This window comes from Panthera onca, chromosome A1 (genome assembly GCF_046562875.1).
Source record: "Panthera onca isolate mPanOnc1 chromosome A1, mPanOnc1 haplotype 2, whole genome shotgun sequence".
In the NCBI taxonomy this organism is placed as follows: Eukaryota; Metazoa; Chordata; class Mammalia; order Carnivora; family Felidae; genus Panthera; species Panthera onca.
In genome coordinates, this window is record NC_138339.1 from 26981084 (window position 1) to 27005825 (window position 24742).

General features: G+C 42.1%; 1 protein-coding gene across 1 annotated transcript in view; it reads right to left on the reverse strand.

Annotated features, from left to right (window-relative positions):
• Positions 1-24742, reverse strand: part of ADAMTS12 (ADAM metallopeptidase with thrombospondin type 1 motif 12) — a 330050-nt gene that overhangs the window by 60045 nt on the left and 245263 nt on the right. The window contains exons 14-17 of the mRNA XM_078444728.2: positions 19620-19740; positions 8986-9230; positions 7202-7340; positions 75-201 (exon numbers count right to left, since the gene is read on the reverse strand). Coding sequence (XP_078300854.2) covers positions 75-201; positions 7202-7340; positions 8986-9230; positions 19620-19740 — 632 coding nt within the window. The remainder of the gene's footprint in view (positions 1-74; positions 202-7201; positions 7341-8985; positions 9231-19619; positions 19741-24742) is intronic.

The window sequence follows — 24742 nt, forward strand, 5'->3', positions numbered from 1 at the left end:
TCCCAACCTCCTTTACCACTGAGCATTAGATTACTGTTACATCAGACACACAGAGCTCTTTTATCAGTGGTTACCTGGGTGGACAGTCCTTTTCATAGCACTTCTTCTGTCTCCTGTTGGGCTGTGTTTCTGGGTCACAAAAGGTAGCTTTCACCATCCCGTGGCCCTTCTTCACACAATGGGCAGTCTGGCGGCGGATACCTGGGGGCAGGGCAGAAAGGTTCACACGTGTTAAATCCTGAGCCCACATACCTAGTGTCAGGGAGGCCCCTGGTCATGTCAAGTGACCACGCTTATCACTGATGGGAAAGTTGTCCATAAGGTGTCTGGCTTTCAAAGTATGGATAGGGAATGGAGTCTCTACTTCACTCATGCTACAGCTCACAGTGGGTGGAAGATATCTTGCTTGAGAAGGACTACAGATAATATAGGTAGATTAACACACAATCTCATATACAGATTATAATGTAACTGTGGAGACAAGACCAATACATATATTCCAAATAAAAAAAAGTGAGACTTAAATAACGAAAGCAGATATTATCACCAGGTATTATAACACAATTGCTATTAGCTTAATAAAGGAACAAAGCGGGTAGGGATGTTTATATTATTAGTAAACTCTGAAAGACAGGAATAAAATTCAAAAGAATGTTTTAAAGTTTGAGGGGTCATGTTTCTAAAGTAGAAGCTTTGAAAACAGGGACTAAAAATACTGCTGCCTTCAGAGACCAGGTCGGTAATGTGAGTAAGAAAAGCACACGGGGGGTGGCACGTTCTGTAGGCAGACCAAGAACACCTGTAGGCTGGGTTTAGCTTTGGATAAATAATAATAGTGAACACATGTAGCACTTGCCTTGTCTCAGGTGCTGTTCAGAACTGTATGTGTGTGTGTACAAATAAACAAACATATATGTACACATACAAATATATAATACGTAAAATGTATTACTTATTATCTATTTTGGTAGACAGAAACCCAAACCTCACAACAATCCAGTGAGGTCAACACTACCATTATTTGTATGTGAAAGATGAAATGGAGGCACAGTGAAGTCCCACAGGCTGACAGAGGAAAGGGACCACAGCTTTTGCTAAGACATCATTACCAAGAGAAGTGAGGGGAGTGGCCAGCATGTCACGGATTGAGAGGTGGAGGGAGAGTGAGAAGGGAGTCATCATGTCTCTTGAGGGGGCTAACACTTCAATGCTGGATGTGAAATACTGGGGTAGAAGACTGAAGACTGGGACCCCACCCACCTTCTCCCCCCCCCCCCCCCCCCCCCCCCGCCCACCAGGGGACAGAGCCATCAGCGTGCACACAGGTTGGTGCCCTGAACTCTCAGGGCATCCAGGCCTTGAGTGGGCTTGCTGGTGTACAGAATTCTTGAATCAGAAAGGCCACGAGTACACCGATAAGCTGGTCACCTCCTCACGTTAGCACACGGAGGGACTTCCCCACAAACACACAGCAGGCAGGACCCAAACTGGAGGCCGTTCTCCTGCCATCTGCCACCTCACACTGCTTCACACGCCCCGTTCCAGCATAATCTCCCAGGCTGGCTTTCATACTCAGATGTCAGTGATCACATCTCATCATTTAAAAATGTCAGAGGGAGTTGTCATACAGTAAGTGAATCCTTTTAAATGAATCGACAGTATTTTGTTGTTGACTAAAACAGTATTTTTTTTCTTTTGAAGAAGATAAGTAACCTTTCAAACACTCAGGCTTTCTCAACTGATAAGACTGTCTTATTCTTCTTTTGTCCTAGAAATAAAACACTGTCAACAGCTGGAAGCAACATTACAAAAGGAACTTCCGTGGCACAAGGAACGAGTCATTGTTTGGAAAGACACAAACACCTGTAGAGAAGTCTTGGACAATGTGAGTGGATAGAGACTGAAATGTGGACGCCAGAAACACTGACATGTACCTGCAGTTATAGAGCAGAAAAAAGAAAAGCTTAGATGCTTAGAAGTTTCATTGAAACTTTGGGTGGTTTGGCAAATTCTTAATGTCACAACCTAAAAGGAAACTAACTGTCAGGTGACTCTCAGAGGTTGGAAACATCCTCCCAAAAGGCTTGTTTCTGTGCAGGAATAGCAAAAATTGCTCCGTGCTCCTGACTCCAGCAGTAGCAGAAGGACACAAAACATAACATAAAATCCCTATTGCCTGGTTGGTCTGGTGGATCAGCGTGGTGATGAACATAGACTGGCCGGGCAGATACTGTGGGGCGCGTAGGGCAAAATTAATAATGATGTGTCAGAGTTCCTCCATTGAAATTAATGGTGTATGTATCACTATATGTCACTTGTCGTTTATCTTATAAATACTATGTGTTTATGCATACGATGAACTATATAAGCCTCGTTCCACAGTAAATGCTTAAATCCATCTCAACGTTTCTGTTATTTTTATGGTCCTAAATATTACAAAAGTCTTCCAGATATTGTTAGAGACCAGTATCTTCACTCGGTTGACCCTACCTGACAATTACAGTGGACGAAGTCAGATGGATTAGTACCAAGACGAATGCGATTTTAAAGGGGTCAAAGAAGTATCTGATTCTGATTTTCCAAAGAAGTGAATTGTCATCTAGATATCAGCCTATAGTCACACATCAGGGTCAGAGTGGAATGTGTGTCCCTATTTGTAATACTCATGCTTTATCAAGGATATGTGGACATATCTTAAATGTACATGATTATTTTGAGCTTTAGTGCTATTAAGGAAAGGCGTTCATTATGGCACTACAAAAATGTTTATAACTGACTGCAGAATAGTGTAATGCAGAAATAATTGTATATTCACACAGTGGGATGGTACGCAGACCTTCAGGTGAATGTACAAAAAGCTACTTTCATTAGTGTGGACTTATCTCAAAAGCATAATACTGAGTAAAACAAGATAGAGAACGATACACAGAGTATGACACTATTTATAAGCTTAAATGCCCGAGAAACAATATTTTTTAATGTGGATGAGTATTCACATGTATAATAAGAGTATTTAACGAATGCATGATAATAACAAATACTGGTTACATGACCCTGGTTAACTCTGGGGAAAAAGGAAAGGGAGAGGAGTCAGGGGGTGTTTATCATGTGCATTTGTGCAATTTCTTTTCTTTAAAAATGAAGATTGAAATAAGCATGAGTAATGGTAAGATCTGAGAAAACTGAGTGTCTGGCATGCAAGAGTTTGCTGTTACATTCTCCATTTTGCTAAGAGATTTATAATGCTTCCCAGTGAAAAAGTGTAAAGCTAAAATAATACAATAATAATAAAAACAAAACAAAACAAGACAAATAGAATAAAATAAAATAAAATAAAATAAAATAAAATAATTGCTACTACCTGTTTGCAAACTCTTTTACTATGGGAATCAATTTGGTAATAAGTTTCTTAACATTGCCATAATATTTATGCTCCTTTTTTTAATGTTTATTTATTTTTGAGAGAGAGACAGAGACAGAGACAGAGTGTGAGTCAGGAAGGGGCAGAGAGAGAGGGAGACACAGAATCCAAAGCAGGCTCCAGGTTCTGAGCTGTCAGCACAGAGCCCGACATGGGGCTCAAACTCACGAACCGTGAGATCATGACCTGAAGCGAAGTTGGATGCTCGACCAAGTGAGCCACCCAGAAGCCCCAATATTTATGCTCTATGAGCCCAGAAATTCCATCTACAAATTAACACTAATGAAATCATCAGAATATGATGATCAATAAGAAATTGGCTAAAAGACATTTTGCTTTGTCTTGCCAGTGAAACATAATGTATCCAAAAAATGAGAGCTATGAAGACTGAGTAACACATGGAAATGTACCCATGTTAATGGCATTAAGTGAAAGCATGTGTATACGTACATAAACACATCCATATGCACATAACTATATACATCTGTAACTAGAAAAAAGCATATTGAAAGACAAAAAAGGGGCGCCTGGGTGGCTCAGTCATTTGGGTGTCCAACTTTGTCTCAGGTTATGATCTTGCGGTTTGTGAGTTCGAGCCCCGCCTCGGGCTCTGTGCTGACAGCTCAGAGCCTGAAGCCTGCTTCGGAGTCTGTGTCTCCCCCTCCTCTATCCCTCCCCTGCTCATGTTCTGTCTCTTTCTGTCTGTCAATAATAAATAAACGTTAAGAAAACTTAAAAAAAAAAAGAAAGGCAAAAAAGAAAAGTAGAAAAATGCTTTGTGTCAGGGTGGTGACTTTTTCTATTTCTAATTTTTCAATAATATTTTTAACCTACTTTTATAGTATAGAACGTTTTAGCTCAAAGCAACTAAAAATACACAGTTGACTGATTCAGTGTTTCAGGCGGTCTTCCATCTTTATATTTAGCAATGTGTGTCCTACGGGAATATTAGCATTTCACCCTCTGTGTCTGACAGCATGAGAGTAGATATGTTGCCTTTCTTCTCTGCCAGAATAAGAGCTCACTGTTGCTCAAATAGGCAGTGTGACTGAGAATCAGGTGAGCACATGGACACTGGCAGCTTCCTCATAGTTCCTGTTAAGGTTTAATAACCAGAATGACATTTGCCCAAGCAGGCCGAGGTGTTGCTGAAGGATCAGGCTGTATCAGAACCAAGTTCCTGATGCACATTTGGTAAGGGAATCTCATTTCCTAGCCAAGAGGATGCATCTCATCTTTACGAACACAGCACAAATCAGTCATTTATCTTGTATTCCTATGCTCTGAAATATTGCATGTGTAATAATGCAAAGAATTCATCCCATGTTGAAACAGAAAAGAGGGGCGGGTGGGTGCTCTCCTGTTTTGTGGAGGGGCCCCTGCCCAGCCTGGACTGGCTGAGTTTTCACTCCTTGGTGTCCGGGGACAAAGGATTTCAGCTTAAAGCTTAAACCTGTACTTCACCTAAAGAAGAGAAAAATGGGGATGAGAACTCAAAAAAGTATTTGTATCTATAGTCCCCATGACCTCATTTTCCTCACAACTGCTCCTCAAGGAAATATTTTTCACCAACTTATTTTTTGTTTATGTTGCTTTTGCTTCTCGGCAAGCCCAGCCCCCTGGGCAGTGGGGCAGGACATCTGGAAATGCCAGGGGTAGCACTGGGGATAGCAGTATGACACCAACCCCACTTACGGCTGCTGCCACAAATCACAGCTTTGACCTAATGGATTTCCAGAGGACTAGGATTTTCAAAACAGCACACATTTTGAAATGAACATGATCCCTACGATTTCCAAAAGTTAACCCTTGGTTTCTGTACTGAAGGAGGGGAAGAGAGAAGTTGGAAATACAAGAATCGTCGATTAGGTTGACAATGCGTGACTCAATGTCCATTGCTGGACCCCTTTCCAGGACTGCTTCCTGGGGCAGGGGGCACAGGTACAGGGAGGAGTGAGTGAAGGAATGGTGATGAGACAGAGTATATAAGAGAGAGGCCCACAGAGTAGGTGACTGTGTTCTTCTGGCCATTCACTCCTTCACTTCCATTCTCTTGGCTACCTCGCTGAATTTGGCACTTCCCCTTATTGCTGCCCTAGTTTTAAAGGCAGTAGTTACAAGCTAAAGGCAGGAAGTTCCAGAACAGACTTGGACATGATCCAAAAAAGAGAGGCAGAGGCCTCATACGGGACTACTATTAAAGCCCCCCAAATGAGTGAAGAGCCCCAAGTACCTGACATACCCTTCCCCGCCCCCTCACCCCAGACCTTAGAGAAGTTCACCCAGCCTTCAGCCAAGAGAGTGGATGCCCTACAAATGTCCGTGCACTTGTTCACAGTTTCCAGCTTGTACTCAGAGGACTAAGGCCAACCAATGAAATGAAAGGTGAGCAGAAATGATCTGTGTCACCACCAGGCCGTGGCCCTTAATAAGAGCCAGTCTGCCTCTTCCATTTCTGTTTGCTGTGGGGCATGCTGGAAGCCACACATATCAGATGTCTTAGTTGCAAGATGAAGCTGGGCCACCCAATCTGCATCAGACTTACAATGGGTTAGAAATAAACCTTCCCTGTGTTGAAGTCCTGAGATTGTGATTTCTTATGGTAGCAGAACTTATTCCATCCTGATATATTTGACAGCAAGGAATCTCTCCAATGCTCAATTTTATGAGAGGAAACTACTCTCCTAGTAGATAGGAAAATGTGGTAAATTGGAGACAGAAAAAAGAACACGAGGTTGGAATCAGGAGAGCCTGTTATGGTTTGGATTTGCCCATCATTTACAGTATGCCTCTGAGCCGGGTATTCGACTTTTGTTGCTGTTGTTGTTGTTTAAATGTTCATTTATTTATTTTGAGAGAGAGAGAGTACAGTGGGGGAGGGGCAGAGAGAGAGGGAGAGAGAGAATCCCAAGCAGGCTCAGTGTGGTGCCCGATTTGGGGCTCGATCTCATAAGTCATGAGATCATGACCTGAGCCAAAATCAAGACTAGAACCCTTATCTGACTGAGCCATCCAGGTGTCCTGCAGGGTGTTTGACTTTTGTGAACTTCAGGTCCTCAACCAGGCTTTTAAGCCTTTCTGTTTTGCTTTTTAAAACACATGTAATACTGGGGCACCCAACTCTTGATTTTGGCTCAGGTCATGATCTCATGGTTCGTGGGATGGAGCCCCGCATCGGGCTCTGAGCTAACAGTGTGGAGCCTGCTTGGGATTCTCTCCCTCTCCCTCTCTCTCTGACCCTCTCCAGCTTGTGCACGCACTCATTCTCTCTCTCAAATATCAATAAATAAACATTAAAAAAGCAAAACACATGTAATACTGTATTGTATGCCTGAAAGTTGCCAAAAGAGCAGATATTAAATGTTCTCACCACATACACAAAAAGGTAACTTTGTGGAGTGATGGATATGTTGGCTGACCTTATCATGGTAAACGTTTCACAATATGTACGTGTATCAAATCATCCGGTACAATTTAAATTTATACAATGTTATGATGTGTCACTTTTATCTCAATAATTCTGAAAACAAAACAAAATAAGACATGTAACCTTTTTTTCAAACAAACTCTTTCATGAACAACAGTACATAAAGCTGATACAAGAAAAACTGCCTTTCTCTTTAGACCATGGCCAGCATATTCACTCTCAGAGAGGCCCCGGGCCATGTTTGTGGAACCCTGCAGACCTATAGGCACAGAGTATGAACCACTGGCTCAGACTGCCTCCGTGGCCCAATGTGAAGCTGACACGGATTCAGAGACACAGCAGCTGTCTCTCACCTGTCCCACATGTTACGCTGCACTCTGTCCAGTGGCCATACTGCCAGAAGTACACCAGTTTTTCCACGTCATTGTCAAGGCCATCTTTCCGGATTGTATACTCATATTTGATGCCAGGGTTAGTCACCTGGAACAGAAGCTAAAAGGCAATAGAGGGTTGACATCACTGTCGTGACTTTATATTACAAAACACAGTGCTATAATAACAAATGCTACAGAATGTCCATCATCTTAAAGTAATTATGAAGACATGCATTGGAGCAAACGCCAATAAATGAATATATCTCCACCTCTACTTCCACCTACACATCTATCTATATCTATATGTATATCTACCTACATCTATACCTTTATCTATCTCATCTAATCTCCATTTGATTATTTCTTGGCTGAATTTCCATGGAGATTTAATCTTATGGGAATTTCTCTGAGGGAATGGGGATAGTGTCTTTTCCAACAATAGACTGGTAGGTCACCTTGCACCCTTGTGTACTTAATAACTTTGTGATTACAGGTAAGTTACTTAATATCTTTGTGCCTTAGTTTCCCCTATTTACAAAGTGAGGATAATAATAGCATGACTAATAGGGATGTTGTGAGAGTCGAATAAGTAAATAAATGTAACATAACTGGATATGAGTAGAATACAGGGCGTTGGGTAGGCTCAGTCAGGAGAGCATGCAACTCTTGATCTCAGGTTGTAAGTTCAAGACCCACGTTGGGTGTACAGATTAAAAATAAAATCTTAAAAAAAAAGATATGAATAGAATAGTGCCTCATATGTAGTTAGCATTCAATAAACATTAATTTTTATTATTGTTGTTGCTGTTGCCTTATGATGCTATTCTCTAGCTCTCAGGTGAGTTAATTCCTTTAAAGCATATAGTTCTGCAATAAAAATGGTCATGGGCTTTAGGCAAGGCATACCATTCTTGGGACCCCCCCCCCCCTCACTTCCCTCTCCTGCAGGTACTCTACTTACCACATATTTAAAATTGGTGGATTGGTTGCTCCTGGGATTGGGGTTCCCGTATGTAAATCCTTTGCCATGTAGGCAGGTAAGATTTCAGGTCTCAAGACATTTATGAATCATAGCTGTCAAGCCTTGACCTCCAGCTTTTATGAGTGCTCTGATCTCTGGCTCTGCAATTACCTCCTAACTTCTGAATATGGTTATATCTGACTTTCTCTTGGGCCATCTGTAATCCCCAACTTGCCTTGTCTCTACTGATATAATCCACTCCTTTTCTATAGTTCCTTGCCAACACGAAAGACAATTTACTTATTCAACTCTCACAACACCCACTTGTGCCTTCAAGGAGACATACTACATTCTAACTCCATTCTCCCCCAAGAGTTTCACAAAGTCAAACATCTTGTCTGAGGACAAACACATGATAACATATGAAAAAACCATGTCAGTCCATCACCATTGCTGGAAAGCTACTTGGAAACTCATGCCACACTGACATAGATTGACAGCATCTTTTTTTTATACCTGAGAAACACCTGCAAATAAACAGCTTAGGTCAACCATAGTGGAAACTGAACTCAAAACTCCCATTAGAGGATTTTAGGGACCCCATCATTTCATTATGGGGACTTCAGAAATTTCTAGGCAATAAAGGATTAACAGCACAAGTAACATCTTGCTTCCCTCCCTGCTCCTTGCTAAAAATTTTAAGTATTTTTAATTAATGTCCCCTAGCAAATACCTTGGAAAAGAACATCATAAATGCCCTAACTAATGTACATATCATCAGCTGCCTTCCCCTCTGCATTACCTGGATCCACACTGACTCATTGGTAGGACCTGTGGCCATCAGTTTCTCCAGGTCTCCTTTCCTGTCATATTGGAAGATGGTCCCTGCCAGCTTGTAGTTTCCATTCCACTGGATAATAAATCCTCCATTGAGGTAATATTTTTTGGGGTCTTCACTCCTGATGGCCAAAAAGTTTCCAGCTCCTTCAACCTCCATTACCCTTATGTCCCTTGCTCCTTTTGGAATCAGTCCAATGTCAACATAACCTAAGGAGAGAAGATACAATAACGGAAAAGGCACAGTAGCTTAAGTGAACACAATCTGCTTCTGATCCATCATTCATCTCCATGACTTAGTGCCCTTGCATTCCTTTTGGGTGGTCATTGGGATTAGTGGATACACTAGTCATGGGGAATTTTAAAGAGCTTGGCCAGGAGTAGAATTTCCAGGGGCTCTATGACTTAGTGTATACACAGTTTTATGAGAAGAGGTGAAATAAATGCAGATTGGACTATGAAGCATTTGTGGTTGACCCAGCATTGACATTTCTGTAATTTTAAGTTGACAGTTCAAATATTTACAGCCCTTAACTAGCTTCCCATCAGCATTTCTGCTCCCCCATTTGTTGCTGCTATCAGATTAATCTTTTTCAACATTACATTGGATACATCCTTCTGCTTATTCATCCTCATTGCCTCCAAGTTAAAGACAGACTCTTAGAAGTAATCTAATCATAGCTTAAATTCATTAATAGAATCCCAGGAGAAATCATGGATTGATTTGCCACCTGGTGCTCTTGAATACAACTTGTGATGAGAAACTCAGCTCTGAGTACAGCTTTTTATATTGCTGGACAATTCTATTCATTAGAAAGGGTTTTTTTTCTTATTTTTTTTTTTTTGTTATGCTGAAATATGAATTTATGTTCTACTCTCATGTGCTCTACTCCAACCTGAAAGAGCACAGAAGGCATTCATTTAAAGATGATGATCAATTCTAGCTACAGTCTTATCCTTGTATACTGGTAGTCATGGCAGGGGGCATACTGGGGAGAAAAGGAATTAACACATAATGGTTTCCCCTCTTTGGCAGACTCCATGCTAAGCACTTTATGCATTTATCCTGTTTGTGTTTCTTAAGAACCATCAGTGGGATAGAACGGAAAGAACATGAACTTTGGGGATGGCATGCAAACGTGTGGGGGCAGGGGAGTCAGAACACTTGAGTCCTAGCTTCTGCATCACCACGAATGTGTTTTATGACTTTCATGCACTTATTTAACTTCCTTGAATGTCATCTGCACAATAAAGGGGATTGAATAGATGATGTCTGACATTGCTGGCGGCTCTGATATTCATTTTTCTCTTTTCTAAGCGAAACATTCTTGTTCCTTTAACCTTTCTTTCCATGCAAAATTTGGTCTTAAGACCCTGATCATCCTGGCCATTTTCCACTGGACATGTACTAGGTTTTTTGACCCCAAGGAAACCTGCATCTCTGTCACCTGAAAGTACCTTGACTGCTCCCCCTCCATCAATGCTGAAGTAGCAGGGGGTCTTGGGAGCTAAAATCCTAGGAAGCCAGCAGGAACAATTTGCTTAGAAGCTCAGGCCACAACCTCAGCCCCATTTTTCAAACTGACAGCTATCATCCAGCAAGACCAAAACGCAGGTCTTGTAGCACCTTATTAAATTCCGTTTGATCCTCACAATACTTGCCTGAAACAGCTGATTAAAACTACAAATTTACAAGTAGCTCTAGGAACATATTTATCACATGTAAGTGAGGCTATTGCAATTTTCTGAAATGCCTTTGGAGTGTTGCATCCCACAGCCACTTTCTGACTTGGGATATTGCCTGCCTTCTCAGAGCAGAACTCATGCAGAAAGCTCAACTGGCATTACATAGCAGGACAATCACCTTATCTCCTTTGTTTACAGACAAACAGCAAAACAATCCCTCCCCCCACCCAAAAAAAAAAAAAAAAAAAAAAAAAACCAATGGGAACTAGATGGAAAATAATCCCGGAGTTTGCTTTTTTATCTTCCACTTAAGAAAAAAAATCCAAATTTAGAAATATTTGTCATCCAGATTCTGCAAACTTCAAAGGGGAGGTACATCAGATTTAAAATAAAAGCTTCCAGTGAATCTAAGTGCTGCTTCTAAACAGTCTACAGGCAGTTCACAGAAGATGTAAACTGAGATCGATTTAGCCATGAGCAAAAGTAATGCACATTTCTACCACGTATTTTGCAAAAGAATATCTGGGGGAAGGCCAAAGGATAAAATTATGGTAACTTGGAGTTAGAAAGAACCACAATATCTCTACCAGACTCCTTTGCACATGACAAAAAAGCCCATACTTGAGAAGAATATAAAATGAAAAGTAAAATGTTCAATTTCCCTTCACCCCCAGTCCTATGTCTCAAGGACAATTACAGTGAATAAGTTTCCTGGATTCTCTTCCAAAATCTTTCTTTGCATGTATAAGCACATATACACATAATTTTTTAAACAAGTGGGATCATACTATATGAACTATTCCAACTATTGCTTTTTAAATTTAATATACCTTACATATCTTTCCATATTTTTTGAGCATTTCAACAACTGCAAAAATGACATAAACCCATTTGTTTAACCAATCTGCTACTAATGGACACTTAAATGGAAATGAATGGCTATAAACCTTTCTGTTTATCAAATGAGAAACCCGGGTTCCCACACAAAGAAGAAATGTATCCACATCACACACCTAGGTAGAAAGCACATACACCTATACCCAGGGTTTGCTAACCAATTCTTAATATATTGTTTTTAATAAGAAAATGTGGTTGGTAGAAAGAGAATATTCCTGAGTATCTTATCCTCAAGGGTCTTCTTTACAGAAATAAGAATCATATTAAAAAGTAAGGGTGGAAAGTTATTGAGACATTTATTCTGCATCAAAGGAAGGCTTTCAGGGTTGATAAGGCTTTTTCCAAAGTACTAAGAATGGTGAGTACATACATTCAGAAAGTCACTTTCTCCCACCCTCCCTAGTAAACATCAGTCATTTGCACCAGTATTGGGGTAATACCAAGAAAATGGGGAAAGTAGGAAAATGTAATCTTGACCTCAGAGAAGGAGTCTCTGGGCCCACGGAGATCACCTGGAGAAGCCAGCCTATCACTGAGTCCTGAGTCCTTTGAGCTGAAAGAATACTTGGGGTCTTTGAGGATGGGGCAGAAGACCGGCCCCGCTTCTGAAACCATCATTATAAGAGATAACAATGGATTATTGGTGCTAAAGTGCACCTTATCCAACTGTTCTTTGCAATTCACAAAACAAAATTTACCCAGTAGCATATTTCTAATAAAAATGTGCTCATAATGAGGTCAGACTATTAACCCCCTGACAATTTATCTAGAACTACCAGCTCATCTTTTTTTTTTTTTTTCTTAAGATTTATGCTGTCAGTTTGCAGCAAGCAAGACCATCCTCAGTGCAGGCCCAAATCTCCTGGTGTAATGTAAGGAGGCTCTGGGAAAGGCCATCTCCTGAGGCCTGCCTTGACAGCAATGACACATCAGGGTCAGGTACAGGTATCAACCTGCACTTGACCTGCTCCCACATGAGAAGGAGGAAGAACTACCCATAAATATGCCCGGAAGATCTTCTGAAAAGCCCAACTGCCTTGGTCCACGTTGAGAGTTTTAGCTTCAATTATTTCAAAAAGAGGGTTATAAGGGCACCAGGACCTTGGAAAACACCACGAGCAACCACAAACCTCTTGCGAGAAGCCAGGGGAAAGGAAACATAGAAGAGAGACCAGACATTGACGGGGGCTTCCTGACCCTAAATGCTTCTGGGAAAGGATGGCAGCCCTGAGCCCTCTTGATACAAAAACTGTCAAGTAGAGGGTCCCTTCACTCTCCTTCCCTTCTCATTCCTTCCAGCCTGGGATCTCCTGGAAAACATGATCTAGGATAGTCTCCAAGTAAGGTGACATTCTGGTTTCAAGAAAGCCACATCCCCTCTTTTTATTATGCCCTACCTTCTGCCTCAGGTTTCTAAGAAAATGTTCTCATGCTGTCCATGTGGACTCATCTTCTAGCACTGGGCTACCTACCCTGTCCGAAGCAATTGTGTATGTTTTGGCAAACCAGTGACCCCTTCATGTCATTCACCCACCTAAAATCATAGAATGGACCTTATTCTCTCTTAAGCCAACAGCAAACAAACTGAACCTTGCAGAATTGGCATAGGAGCAGCTTTGAGTCATGAAGCCATGCCATTTGTTCCTAAAATTGCCTCTTCCTTCTCACTGCCCAGACTTGAATCGAACTTGCACACATACTGCTGTCACAGCTCCCTAACCTGTGTTGTGAGGTGTTGTTGATGGGTTCCATTCATTCATGCACTTCCTCAGCGACAGAAACTAAGTGGTCCCAAGAAAAAGTCCAGAATATGCCTCACTATGGGATTAAGACAGCAATCTTAACATAACTTGAAACTGGTGTCAATTCTTCACTCTAGGTGAATTTAATACAACCAAAAAGATCAGCAGCAGACACTCGGGAGCTACCGCTGGAAGAACTGAGCACATAAACACACAGGATCGGGAAGTGGATGGGTACCATGTGGTCAGGTGCAGGAATAATTCCAGGTCCAGGCAGTTGCTCCGCATACTCCATTCCAGTAATTTCCTAAAGGTGTGGACACTGGCAGCAAGTGTTTCTAGAAGAAACTTTCTGTGTCTTTCCTCTGCTTTCTAGACTGCAGATTTTTTTTTCAACATGCTTAATTGCGAAAATGAAATTGTGATGAATCTCAGAGGAAACCTAATTAATTTAAATATTATGCCAAGAGAGTTACAATAACTCTAGTATGTGCATCAAACCCACTAAACAGATATGCAAATATATTTGGTATATATTTAACAATATTTAAATAATATTTAATAAGGTGAATTTTGTATGGAAACTGTTCTAGGTCAATAAAAAGATTGTAAGGTATTTTTTTTAATTTACAGGGGTTTGCTTTGTTTGTTTTTGAGAGACAGAGAGAGAGAGAGAGAGAGAGAGAGAGTGAACAAGTGTGCATGCGTGCTGGGGAGGAACAGAGAGAGAGGGAGAGAGAATCTTAATCAGGCTCCACATTGAGCACAGAGCCCAATGCTGGGCTCGATATCATGACCGTGAGATCATGACCTGAGCTGAAATCAAGAGTCAGGTGTTTAACCAATGGAGCCACCCAAGTGCCCCATAAAAATATCTTAAAATTGAAGTCTGAAAACATTCCGGTTGTGATTAAATAAGGGGAGTAGGAATCAAGGCTGGTGCTTTGGGCACTGAGTTAAATGACACAATTTCCTGTATGAGAGTTCCAGGGCACTCAGAGAATGTGGTCTCTTGTTCCCAGCAATAGATGAGAGCAGCCAGTGTGAGCAAGACCAGGAGCTGGTTTAGTGGTCACTGGGTCTGGCAATGGTCAACTCTAGAGAAGCCAAGCAAGGCCAGAGGAATCCAGAGTGGTGGTTTTAGGAAGTTAATGAATTAGTCCAAGAGGTTAAAACTGTCAGGTTTTAACATTTAAGACCAAGGTAGGTGAGTAATACAGAATCAAGGAAATTAGGCAGCAGTGGGAAAAAAAAAAAAAAAAAAAAACACCCCGAAGCTGAGGAACTAGATGACAAAAGGTCAGGGTTCTAGGCCAAAGAAATTGGGCTATGAGAGTTTGGGATGGAAGTCAAGGCTCTGGGTAACAAGCCCAGGGTGCCCTTAGAAGAACAGAGCTTAATGTTCTATCAGCTTCCTTCCAAACCAGGCTCCTCATTTAAGTTGTGCCTAAGGGCCAAGTGGCAGAGTGGGGCCCAGGCCTGTTACCCATTAGGGTAAGGGAGAGAAGCTGACAGGAAGAGAGTCATTGTCTTATTCTTTCTTCTACCTACCCCATGCCAAGTACACAACAGGTACTTGATTAATGTTTCTCAAGTCATAGAGTGAATGAATAAATGAACGAACGGATGATATCTGTACATAGCTCACTGTATTCTGGACCTAAGTTCTTTAATTTCAGACACGTCTACTCATAGTAACCATGGCACTATAGCAACATGCCAATTCTTTTTTCTTTCTCCAAGAGAGCAAATGGAAGCTATTATGGAGGGTCTACAAGAAAGTGGGCCTAATGTTCCTCAAGTGTGACACTAATTAAAAGGCATGACATGATGCTGCCATCTGGCACACAGCATCAAATCTACTAAATGAGGTCCTCTCCACAAAGAGAGACAAGGACTTAGCTTTTGGGATAGCCCAAGAAAGCCATGAATAAAGACATCTTTTCTTGGAGACTCTGCCCATCTTCAACACTTAGATTTCAATAAACATAGGATCAGCCTTAGGGCTAAGAGCAGGGGGAAGACAAAAAATACCAGACAGGGTTGAAAAGGGCCTCAGAAATGGAGGCCCAAAGGGGTGACTTCCCCATGGTCAATGGTAATCTGGATCAGCACCTGGTCTCTTGCCTCTCAGCCTATTTCAATTCCACATCATCCATCATCGTCTTTCTTTCCTTCATAAAAAAGGACAGGGGCTAATATTTCATATCTCCATAGTCAAAGGCAGCAGCAGCCAGAGAGGAGGATAAGATGGGTCCTTTCATGATGAGCATCTCTAATGCAGACCTTCTCCACTTCGTTTTAAACCTACTCTGTTAAAAGAAATCTATGAGCCAAAGTGAAGCAAAAAGGGAGGAGAACACAGGCAGACACATGGATCAGTTAGGCCATGCAAAGTTTGAAAGATTTCTGAATTCTTCTAGGTGACTGACTACATATTCGCATCACTTTTTAGTCACAGAGATGATCTTGCCTCAAGTGCTAGTTGTACCTGTTGCCCGAGTTCATCATTTTTCTAGTGTTGTCTGATAGTTGCTTACTTCTCTCAGAAAGGAGACACTGGGCTTTCTCTCAAGATCATGGTTGTGACAAGAGCCTGTAACAAGGCTCTGGAGATTTGATGACTAAGTGTAAAGCCATTTCCAACCACAGCTCCCATGTAACTGACTGCAGATATATACTTGCTCTGGGAATAATCCTCCATAAGGGCTCACCACGTGTCACAAATTCTTGAAGGCAAATGGGATGCCTTCCCGACCAGAGAGATGAAGTTACAATGGGAACGCCCCAAGCCAATCACTGCCAGCCACCAAAGTCCTCCACAGTTCTGGGTGGAAAGACAAGGAGAAAAGAATACTTCAGGATATTCATAAGAAGGGAAGGATTCTGAGATTTATGTCTGTGGGCCAGAATCAGAAAGTGACAAAAACCCAATATTACAATAGTGGTTTACAATATTACGAATGCAATATTGTACGAAGTCATGTAAAAAAAAAAAAAGAAAGAAAAAAAAAAGAGCTACAGCTAAACCGAAAAGGCCCATAGGCAGGGTATCACGGAGGGAAAATATCTGATTCAGATATGCCATCAGCATAACTGTTAATGATGTGGTCTCCTTTATTGTCAAAGGAATATGCAACCAACCTTAAGAAAAGCATTTTTCATTCGAATTTATATAAGCGCTGACTGAATACCTCCTATAGATAGAAATTATGTTTGTTGACGTGGGGGTTGGGCAGGGTGGTGATAGAGCCTAAAAGATGATTCATCCCTCAGTTTATAACTGCACTAGAAAGAAAGAATACAACAGAAGCAGAAGTAAGGCAGCAATACAAGACAGCATGTAAGTAAGCACAGAAAACAACTAACTATACCTTGGTTGTCTTCAAAAAGAGGTTGTTAAGTTCCCTCTTTTGACTTTGGCCCTTGGATGAATCAATCTGCCCAATGCAATCTAACTCCATTTCACAGAGTTTTGCATCACTTTGTGGTTTCATTCCCAAGGTGGGGTGGCGGCAGCCAGGGTCTTTATGATGTATCTAGCTTTATTAGGCACACAGCAAAGTTGGGACTTGCAGAAGGCCTGGTGGGTATAAGGAACACAGACCACCACCCAGCTGGGTGTCAACAGAGTCCAGAGTGAGATCTGGCTGGATTTCCCTACTGTGCTGGGGGTAGCAGTGCCAGAGGGCTTGGAAGCCCTGTCAGGATATGTACAATCTAAAGTGGACAGGGGCTCCTGGGTGGCTCGGTCAGCTAAGTGTCTGACTTTGGCTCACGTCATGATCTCACAGTTCGTGAGTTCGAGTCCCACGTCAGTCTCTGTGCTGACAGCTCGGAGACTGGAGTCCGCTTCAGATTCTGTGTCTCCCTCTCTCTGTTCTTCCCCCGCTCATACTCTGTCTCTCTCTCTCTCAAAAATAAATAAAATGTTAAAAAAAACAAAGTGGACACACCTCTCTGGGTGCCAAGAGCCATCAGAAGTCCTCGGGGAAGCAAATGAGAGAAGGAGAAATGAAAACCAAAGTCACAAGGGATGCCAAATGCTCAGTGGTAGGCACATGGCCAGCGGTATCAAGGTCTCTAAGGCAGGTGTGGGGGTGGCAGGGAGGCTCAAGATGCTTCTGATCCTTTCTCCTAGGAAACCAGAGTAGAGATGATAAAAACCCAGAACTAAAGCTTGATTTCCAAAGGGCTTACTTAAAAGGTTAAGTGGTGGAGATTCAAGAATGAAAGCTCTGCTTTTCAAAGGAGTTACCATAGTGTTAGGAGCACAGCATATCTGAAGCCAAAGATATGAGCCTCTACAGGCAAAGACATAATACTGAGGTTAAGTGTCCAAACATGATTTGAAGGGTTATTTTATAATCCAAGTAAATAAGGTCACACCTAAATACTGGAAAATACTTATGTAACAGCTTTACAAGATTGAATAAATATTACCTATCATAGGATGCTTGATCATAAGCCAAGACCTACTGGGTTATTATTCACATTCTTAATAAGTAATGCAAAGGATATGTTTCATGCATAATAAAGCCATCAAATAGACATAAAATATAATCCTTCAATGATAATTCTAAAGGGCAAGACAAGCATTTCACTTTACAATTTAACCTTATTAATTCAATAGTCAAAGATCAAAAAAATAGGTGTAGAAATTAAACACATTTGGGTCATCCACTGTTATGTGTACTAAGGACCAATAAAGTATTTAGTCAATGCACCTGATACTTGAGGGCATACTCAGTTACTTCACCCTGGGTGGTGAGCATGTCTAAAAGGGACGCATTACTTTGTTGGGACCCAGGAAAAGGGTGACCCACTACATCTGGGAGTCCCTGTCATTTCCCATCCTGGGTGTCACTCCCAGGGTGCCCTTCTCTTCTCAGGACCTACCTGGGTAGTGCACACTGGACTCCCTACTCCCAGCACCCAGATTTCTTTGGAATCCAGAGAATTAACAACCTAACTGTCCCCTCCCCAAAGTAGCCTTGAGCAGTGACCAGTGGGAGCTGGCATACATTGTCTCAGCTCTCTTAACCCTTGGGTGGGAAAACTCTCATATACAATTCTTTTTTTTTTTTTTTATTTTTATTTAGTTTTGAGGGAGAGGGAGAGACAGAGCGTGAACAGGGGAGGGGCAGAGAGAGAGAGGGAGATACAGAAGCTGAAGCAGGATCCAGGCTCTGAGCTGTCAACACAGAGCCCGAAGCGGGGCTCAAACTCAGAGACAGTGAGACTGTGACCTGAGCTGAAGTCAGACGCCCAACTGACTGAGCCACCCAGGCGCCCCATCTCATATATGATTCTATACTGGGTCCTACGTAATGGTCACTGGCTTACTGACACACCCTTTCTTGACTCTCCTCCTTTCCCCGTTCTATTTCCTGCATGCCCTACTGGCATTTTCCAGGATCCTCCGACCCTCAAATAAACTGCATCAAATTCTTATCTTAGTGTATTTCTTTGGGAGCCTGAGCTATGATACTCAGTTGTCTTCATCATCTCTGGGCCTAACTTAGACCTTCCCAAGACCCCTTCAGCTATATACAAATCACTGATGGTGCCATGGGACCAGCTTAACTGAAAACAAGTATGCAGGTCCCATAGCTGACTTGGGGTGAGGGTAAGCTCTTCATTCCCAAGGATTATTAGCAGCCCAGAGCTGCATAAAGAACAAACCTTGTGAAAGGTCATCATGGGAAAGGAACAGCAGGGTGTAGGTAAGGAGGGGACATCAGGTAGCAGCAAGCACCTGGAGAGCCATAGGGCACCAGTGGGTAGGAACCCCTTCCAGGGAGAAATGGGGAAGAAGAGCAAGCTGAAGTGACTTTGCCTTGCCTCTCCTTTGGCCCTGAAAGTACACTCCGAGACTTCTGCCATTAAGCCCACTGCTGGGCTTCTCTGCTCTCTTAGAGCCTGCCTTGTGTCTGTACCCTTCCCAGCACCTTCTGATCTCTCTCTCTCCCCAGGTTCAAGGTCTGTTCCTAAGCCATTGGCCTTCAGTCCTGGATGCTGTCACAGGGATCATACTCATTCCTGTTCCTGGGGACAGCCCCCAGGTCACTTTAGATCCCTGTGTGCTGAGAGGTTTCCTGTAATTGCCTAGCCATCAACTCCTTTCCTAAAACTGTCAAGGAGCCCTTATCCCTTTGTAGTGAAGGCTATATTCATGTTGAGTTCTTTGAAAGCTACAATCTGCTTTAAAACATAGCGATCAATCTTGCCCTCTATTCTCAGTCCCCTGCCACTTCAATTATTTGTTTGTTACCAGATCCTTCTTTCTGTTTAAACATCTTCTTCACAGTCTGGCAGGCAGAGCCATCCCCAAGGCACACACCGCAGCGATCCTCCGTGGCATTGGAGCCGATCTCATAGTCACAGCCGACCATCTGTGGGAAAGAGAGGCTAAGGGTGACTGATATAGACAGGGAACGTCACACCTGCCTTGGACATCTGACTTCTCCTTTCCCCCTTTGCTCTTGATGAGATCGGGGCTGGGGACAGATGCAAGAACAACAGTTCCTTTTCCTGGTGGCAGCCACAGGAGCATCCAAAGCATCCACTGATGGTAAAGGTTATACCTTTACCATCCAAATGCAAGAACCATGCAGATGCAAGAACAACAGTTCCTTTTCCTGGTGGCAGCCAGAGGAGCATCCAAAGCATCCACAGATGGTAAAGGATGGTTAGAGGGGAAAGAGGTACCCACTGAGTGGGTCTCCAATTGCCTCTGAGTCACAGGCAGAATTGAACACAGTTCCAAAAATTCAACATTGAAAATGTCTTGGAATCAGAGTTGATGGAGTAGTTAAATCCCCTTCCTATGTACAAACCTCATTCCCCTTCCTCTCTAATGAGAGTTTCCAGGGATGATGTAATTATTCCACCTATAATGTTCAGTCCCTTTACATTCCTCACTGAGGTTATCTCTGCTTCCTGTCTGAGCACAGCAGGCGAACCAGCAGCCATGGAGGAAGATCTGGCTCAATGCTGAGACTCCTTGAGTCCCACGAGGGATGAAATCAGTTGACCATCATCAGATTCTTTTGAGCCTCCTATCACCCCAGCCCCAATGCACTTCACATATTGCCATATCCCAGCCATTGAGAGCTTTCTCCTGTGAGCTGAGACTGAATTTACCCGTGTGCTCTGGACCTGATCCCTTCCTAGTGTTCTGCCTGCCGGCCCTTCTCAGTCATCTTCTTTCCCTCTCCATGGATCCGTCTCCTCAGCCCATCATTATGGCCCACTCTTTCCCATCCTAAAATCCCCATGCTGGAAAAGGCATGTTCATCATGTATCATCAGATACCAAAACATCATGACACTTAGATAGAAAGTGTCTAAGTTGAAGGTCTTTGTTGTTTGCTCTCTGGTAAAAGAGAGAGGGGAAACGGTACCATATTCTACTAGTCAGATTGTTCTTCTCTGTTTGTGAAGAATTGTGCCTAGGTAGTCTTTTTCTTCCTCAAAGACAATTCCCTTTCTTGTTTTATTTATTTTTTTAAGTGTTTATTTTAATTCCAGCGAGGTAACATACAGCGTTAAATTAGTTTCAGGTGTACAATATAGTGATTCAGCACTTCCATACATCTGCTGGTGCTCATCACATTTCCTGTCATTTCTAAAGCCATCTCAAATCGACTGAAGGGAAGAACAGTTTGGGTTTTTAAATATAACCCTCCCTCCACCAGCTGAACAGAGGATTAATGGCCAGTGACAGAAAATAACTCCATTCCTCAAACTAATTGTCTCTTCAGGTCCAAGGACTGTGCTACCTGACCCGTTGGGAAAAAACAAAGTGTTAAGAGATTAAAAAAATTAATCATGCCAATCAGAGTGGGGAAAAAAAGGAATTTTCTGGATGTGTGCTCAGTGGTCATGAATAAAATGTCAACCTTTCACAAGCGATATAGGTACATCAAGCTGGAGGGTCCTCTAATAAGCTGACTTTTACAAATAATACGCCCAGAGACTTTCATTCCTTCACTGATTAGGGAAGAGCCAGGGAAACTTACTCTGAGACAAAGAAATTTTAAAGGGTTCTTTTTAAATCTCTGCCAAACAGGGATAGATAAGAATGTGAAGAATAAAGGAAAGAAAACCAGAAAAACAAACACTTGAGCCCATCTTTCCTCTCCAGCAATATTTGCCCGCATACTTGGGAGCGGAGGTGGGGGTGGGAGATGGGAGACCCAGCAAGTCAAGTGTCTCACAGAATATGTCCCATAGAATATTCAATGCATTCTTGTAGAGTCTTCACACCAAATACTTCGCCCATCAGCTGCACGCAGCATAATCAACACTGAATAAGTGTGTAACAGAAAGCCTAGGAGGGCATAAGTCAGGCTTCCTTGCTCCACATAAAACACAGGGGATCTCAGGGGAAAATAAACAGATTTCACTGTGATTTTTCATGCCATGTGCTCTGGCAAAAGGGCCCACAACAATATTGTCTTTCTGTTTTCAGGAGAATCAGTGGTGGCTCTCCTGCTGCTAACAAATGTGGACAATGACTCCAGCAAGACTCTCCTCTAATGTGACTCCTAGCATGCCAGACAGCCCCTCCAATGGGCAACATTTTTGAAGAAAAAAAAAAAATTGATTTCCCATAATTCCTTTCTTTAAAAAACAGCTTTTGGGGCACTTGGGTGGCTCAGTTAGTTAAGCATCCAACTTTGTCTTGGGTCATGATCTCACGGTTTGTGGGTCCCATCCCCTGTGTTGGACTCTGTGCGGACAGCTCAGAGCCTGGAGCCTGCTTCAGATTCTGTCTTCCTCTCTCTCTGTGCCTCTCTCTCTCTCTCTTTCTCTCTTTCTCTCTCTCTCAAAAATAAATAAACATTAAAAAACAATTAAAAGCAGGTTCGGGGTGCCTGCGTGGCTCAATTAGTTCAATGAATGACTCTTGATTTTGGCTCAGGTCATGATCTCACAGTTCCTGGAATTGAGCCCTGCATTGGGCTCTGTGCTGACAGTGCAGAACCTGCTCAAAATTCTCTCTTTCCCTCTCTCTCTGCCCCTCCCCTGCTCATGCTGTCTCACACTCTCTCTTTTTCTCAAAATAAATGAATTAAATAAACAAACAAACAAACAAACAAACAAACAGCTTTATTGAGGTATAGCAGATACATAAAATACTGCACATCTTTAATGTAAACAACTTGGTAAGTTTGGACTTACACAAACACCGCTGAAACTATCCCTATAATCAAGGTAACAGGCATATCTGTCCCCTCCAAAAGTTTCTTTATGACTCTTTCTGTGCATGTGTGGTAAGAAAACTTGGCCAGTGAGAGGGTCTATCCCCTCAACAGATTTTTAAGTGCACAATATAGCATGTCAACCATAGGCATCACATATACAGCAGATGTCTAGGACTTTGCCTCTTGCATAACTGAAACTTCGTACCCATTGAATAGCAACTCTCCATGGTTCCTTCCCCCTCAGCCCTTGGCAATCCCTGTTTTAGTCTCAGCTTCTATGAGTCTATTTTAGATTCCCATAGTAGAATCATGTGGCATTTGTCCTGTGACTGGTTTGTTTCACTGAGCATCATGTCCTCCAGGCACATGTTGTCACATGTGCAGGTTTCACTTTTTTTTGGAAAGCTGAATAATGTTCCAAAGTATGTATACAACATGGGATAGACCACATTTTCTTTGTCCACTCATCTGTTGATGGACATTTGGGTTGTTTCCATATCTTAGCTGTTGTAAATAATGCTGAGTACATGTGAGTACAGGTATTTCTTCAATATCTTGATTGCAATTCTTTTGGATACACACCCAGAAATCCCATTTCTGGGTCATATGATACTTCTAGTTTTAATTTTTTGAGAAAACCTCCTCTACACTATTTTCTGTAATGGCTGCATGGTTGTGCAATCCCACCAACAGTATACAAGGGTCCCAATTTCTTCACATCCTCATCAATGCTTATCTTTTGTTTTTTTTTATATTAGCCATCCTAACAAGTGTGAGGTGATATCTTATTGTGGGTTTGATTTGTATTTATCTGATGTTTAATGATGTTGAGCACCTTTTCATATACCTGTTGGCCATTTATATATCTTCTCTGTAGAAATATCTATTCAAGTCCTTCACTCATTTCTTAAATTGGTGTATTTGATTTTCTGCTATTGAGTTGTAGGAATTTCTTACACATTTTAGATATTAACCCCTTATTATATGTATGGTTTGCAAATATTTTCTTCCATTCTGTAGGTTGCCTTTTTTTAATGTGTATTTATTTTTTAAAGAGAGATAGGCAGAGTGGGAGAGGGAGAGGGCCAGAAAAAGAGGGAGACACAGAATCCGAAACAGGCTCCAGGCTCTGAGCTGTCAGCACAGAGCCCGACACGGGGCTCAGACTCACAAGCCATGAGATCATGACCTGAGCCAAAGTTGGACATTTAACCCACTGAGCCACCCAGACGCCCCTATAGGTTGCCTTTTTTATTCTGATTATTATGTCCTTTCTGTGCAGAAGCATATCATCAATTCTTAACCCCATCGTTTGGTCTGAGGAGCGTACTATCTTGGATATTATTTAGAGAAATCAGGTTCCAGTCTTTCACCCACACCTCCAGCCCTATTAGTGAATAAATAATATGTATTCTTAGCAATTCTCACATTTTGCTTACAGTTAACACTGTTTTACTTTGTAAATTCTCAAGTGACTGAGAACTGAAATACCAATTTCAATTACCTAATCCACCTGGAATGTCATCACTGCTTTCTACAGCCCTGTGGCAAAGGTAGAGATTGAAAGTATGTCTGGTTCTAAGATGAGACTCATTCCCAGCCTGTGAAACTTTAAGTGTAATGACAGGGCAGATTTAGGCTTAACTGAAAAGAACAGGTAAACGATACTGGCATTTGATAAAAGGGACAGTAGCAATAATGCTGTCCTCATCATAATTTTTGAGGGTTAGGATCTGGCATTCTGGAGGGAGATCTGGCCCGGAGAAACTGATATGAGGATGTTCAGCAAATTGCTGAAATGGCCAAAATGGCCTTAAGAGAGAGCAAAGAAAGTTCAGGACAGTTACTGAGAGAAATGAGAGAGGGAGCTCACTGAGGACAGGTAGAAAGACTGTCAGGTAAGGTGGAAGACTCGGTTGGGATTGAAGACCACTGACTTTAAGGGCACAAAGTCACAAAGTTGAATGTTTATTTTAAGAAGTGTTCAGTAGTCTGAGGGCTCTTGGGTGGTTCAGTTGGTTAAATGTCCGACTCTTGATTTCAGCTCAGATCATGATCTCGTGGTTCATGAGTTTGAGGGCTCCACACTTGGGATTTTCTTTCCTTCTCTCTCTGACCCCCTGCCACGTTCTCTCCCACTCTCTCTCAAAATAAATAAATAAACTTAACAAAAAGAAGTGTGCAGT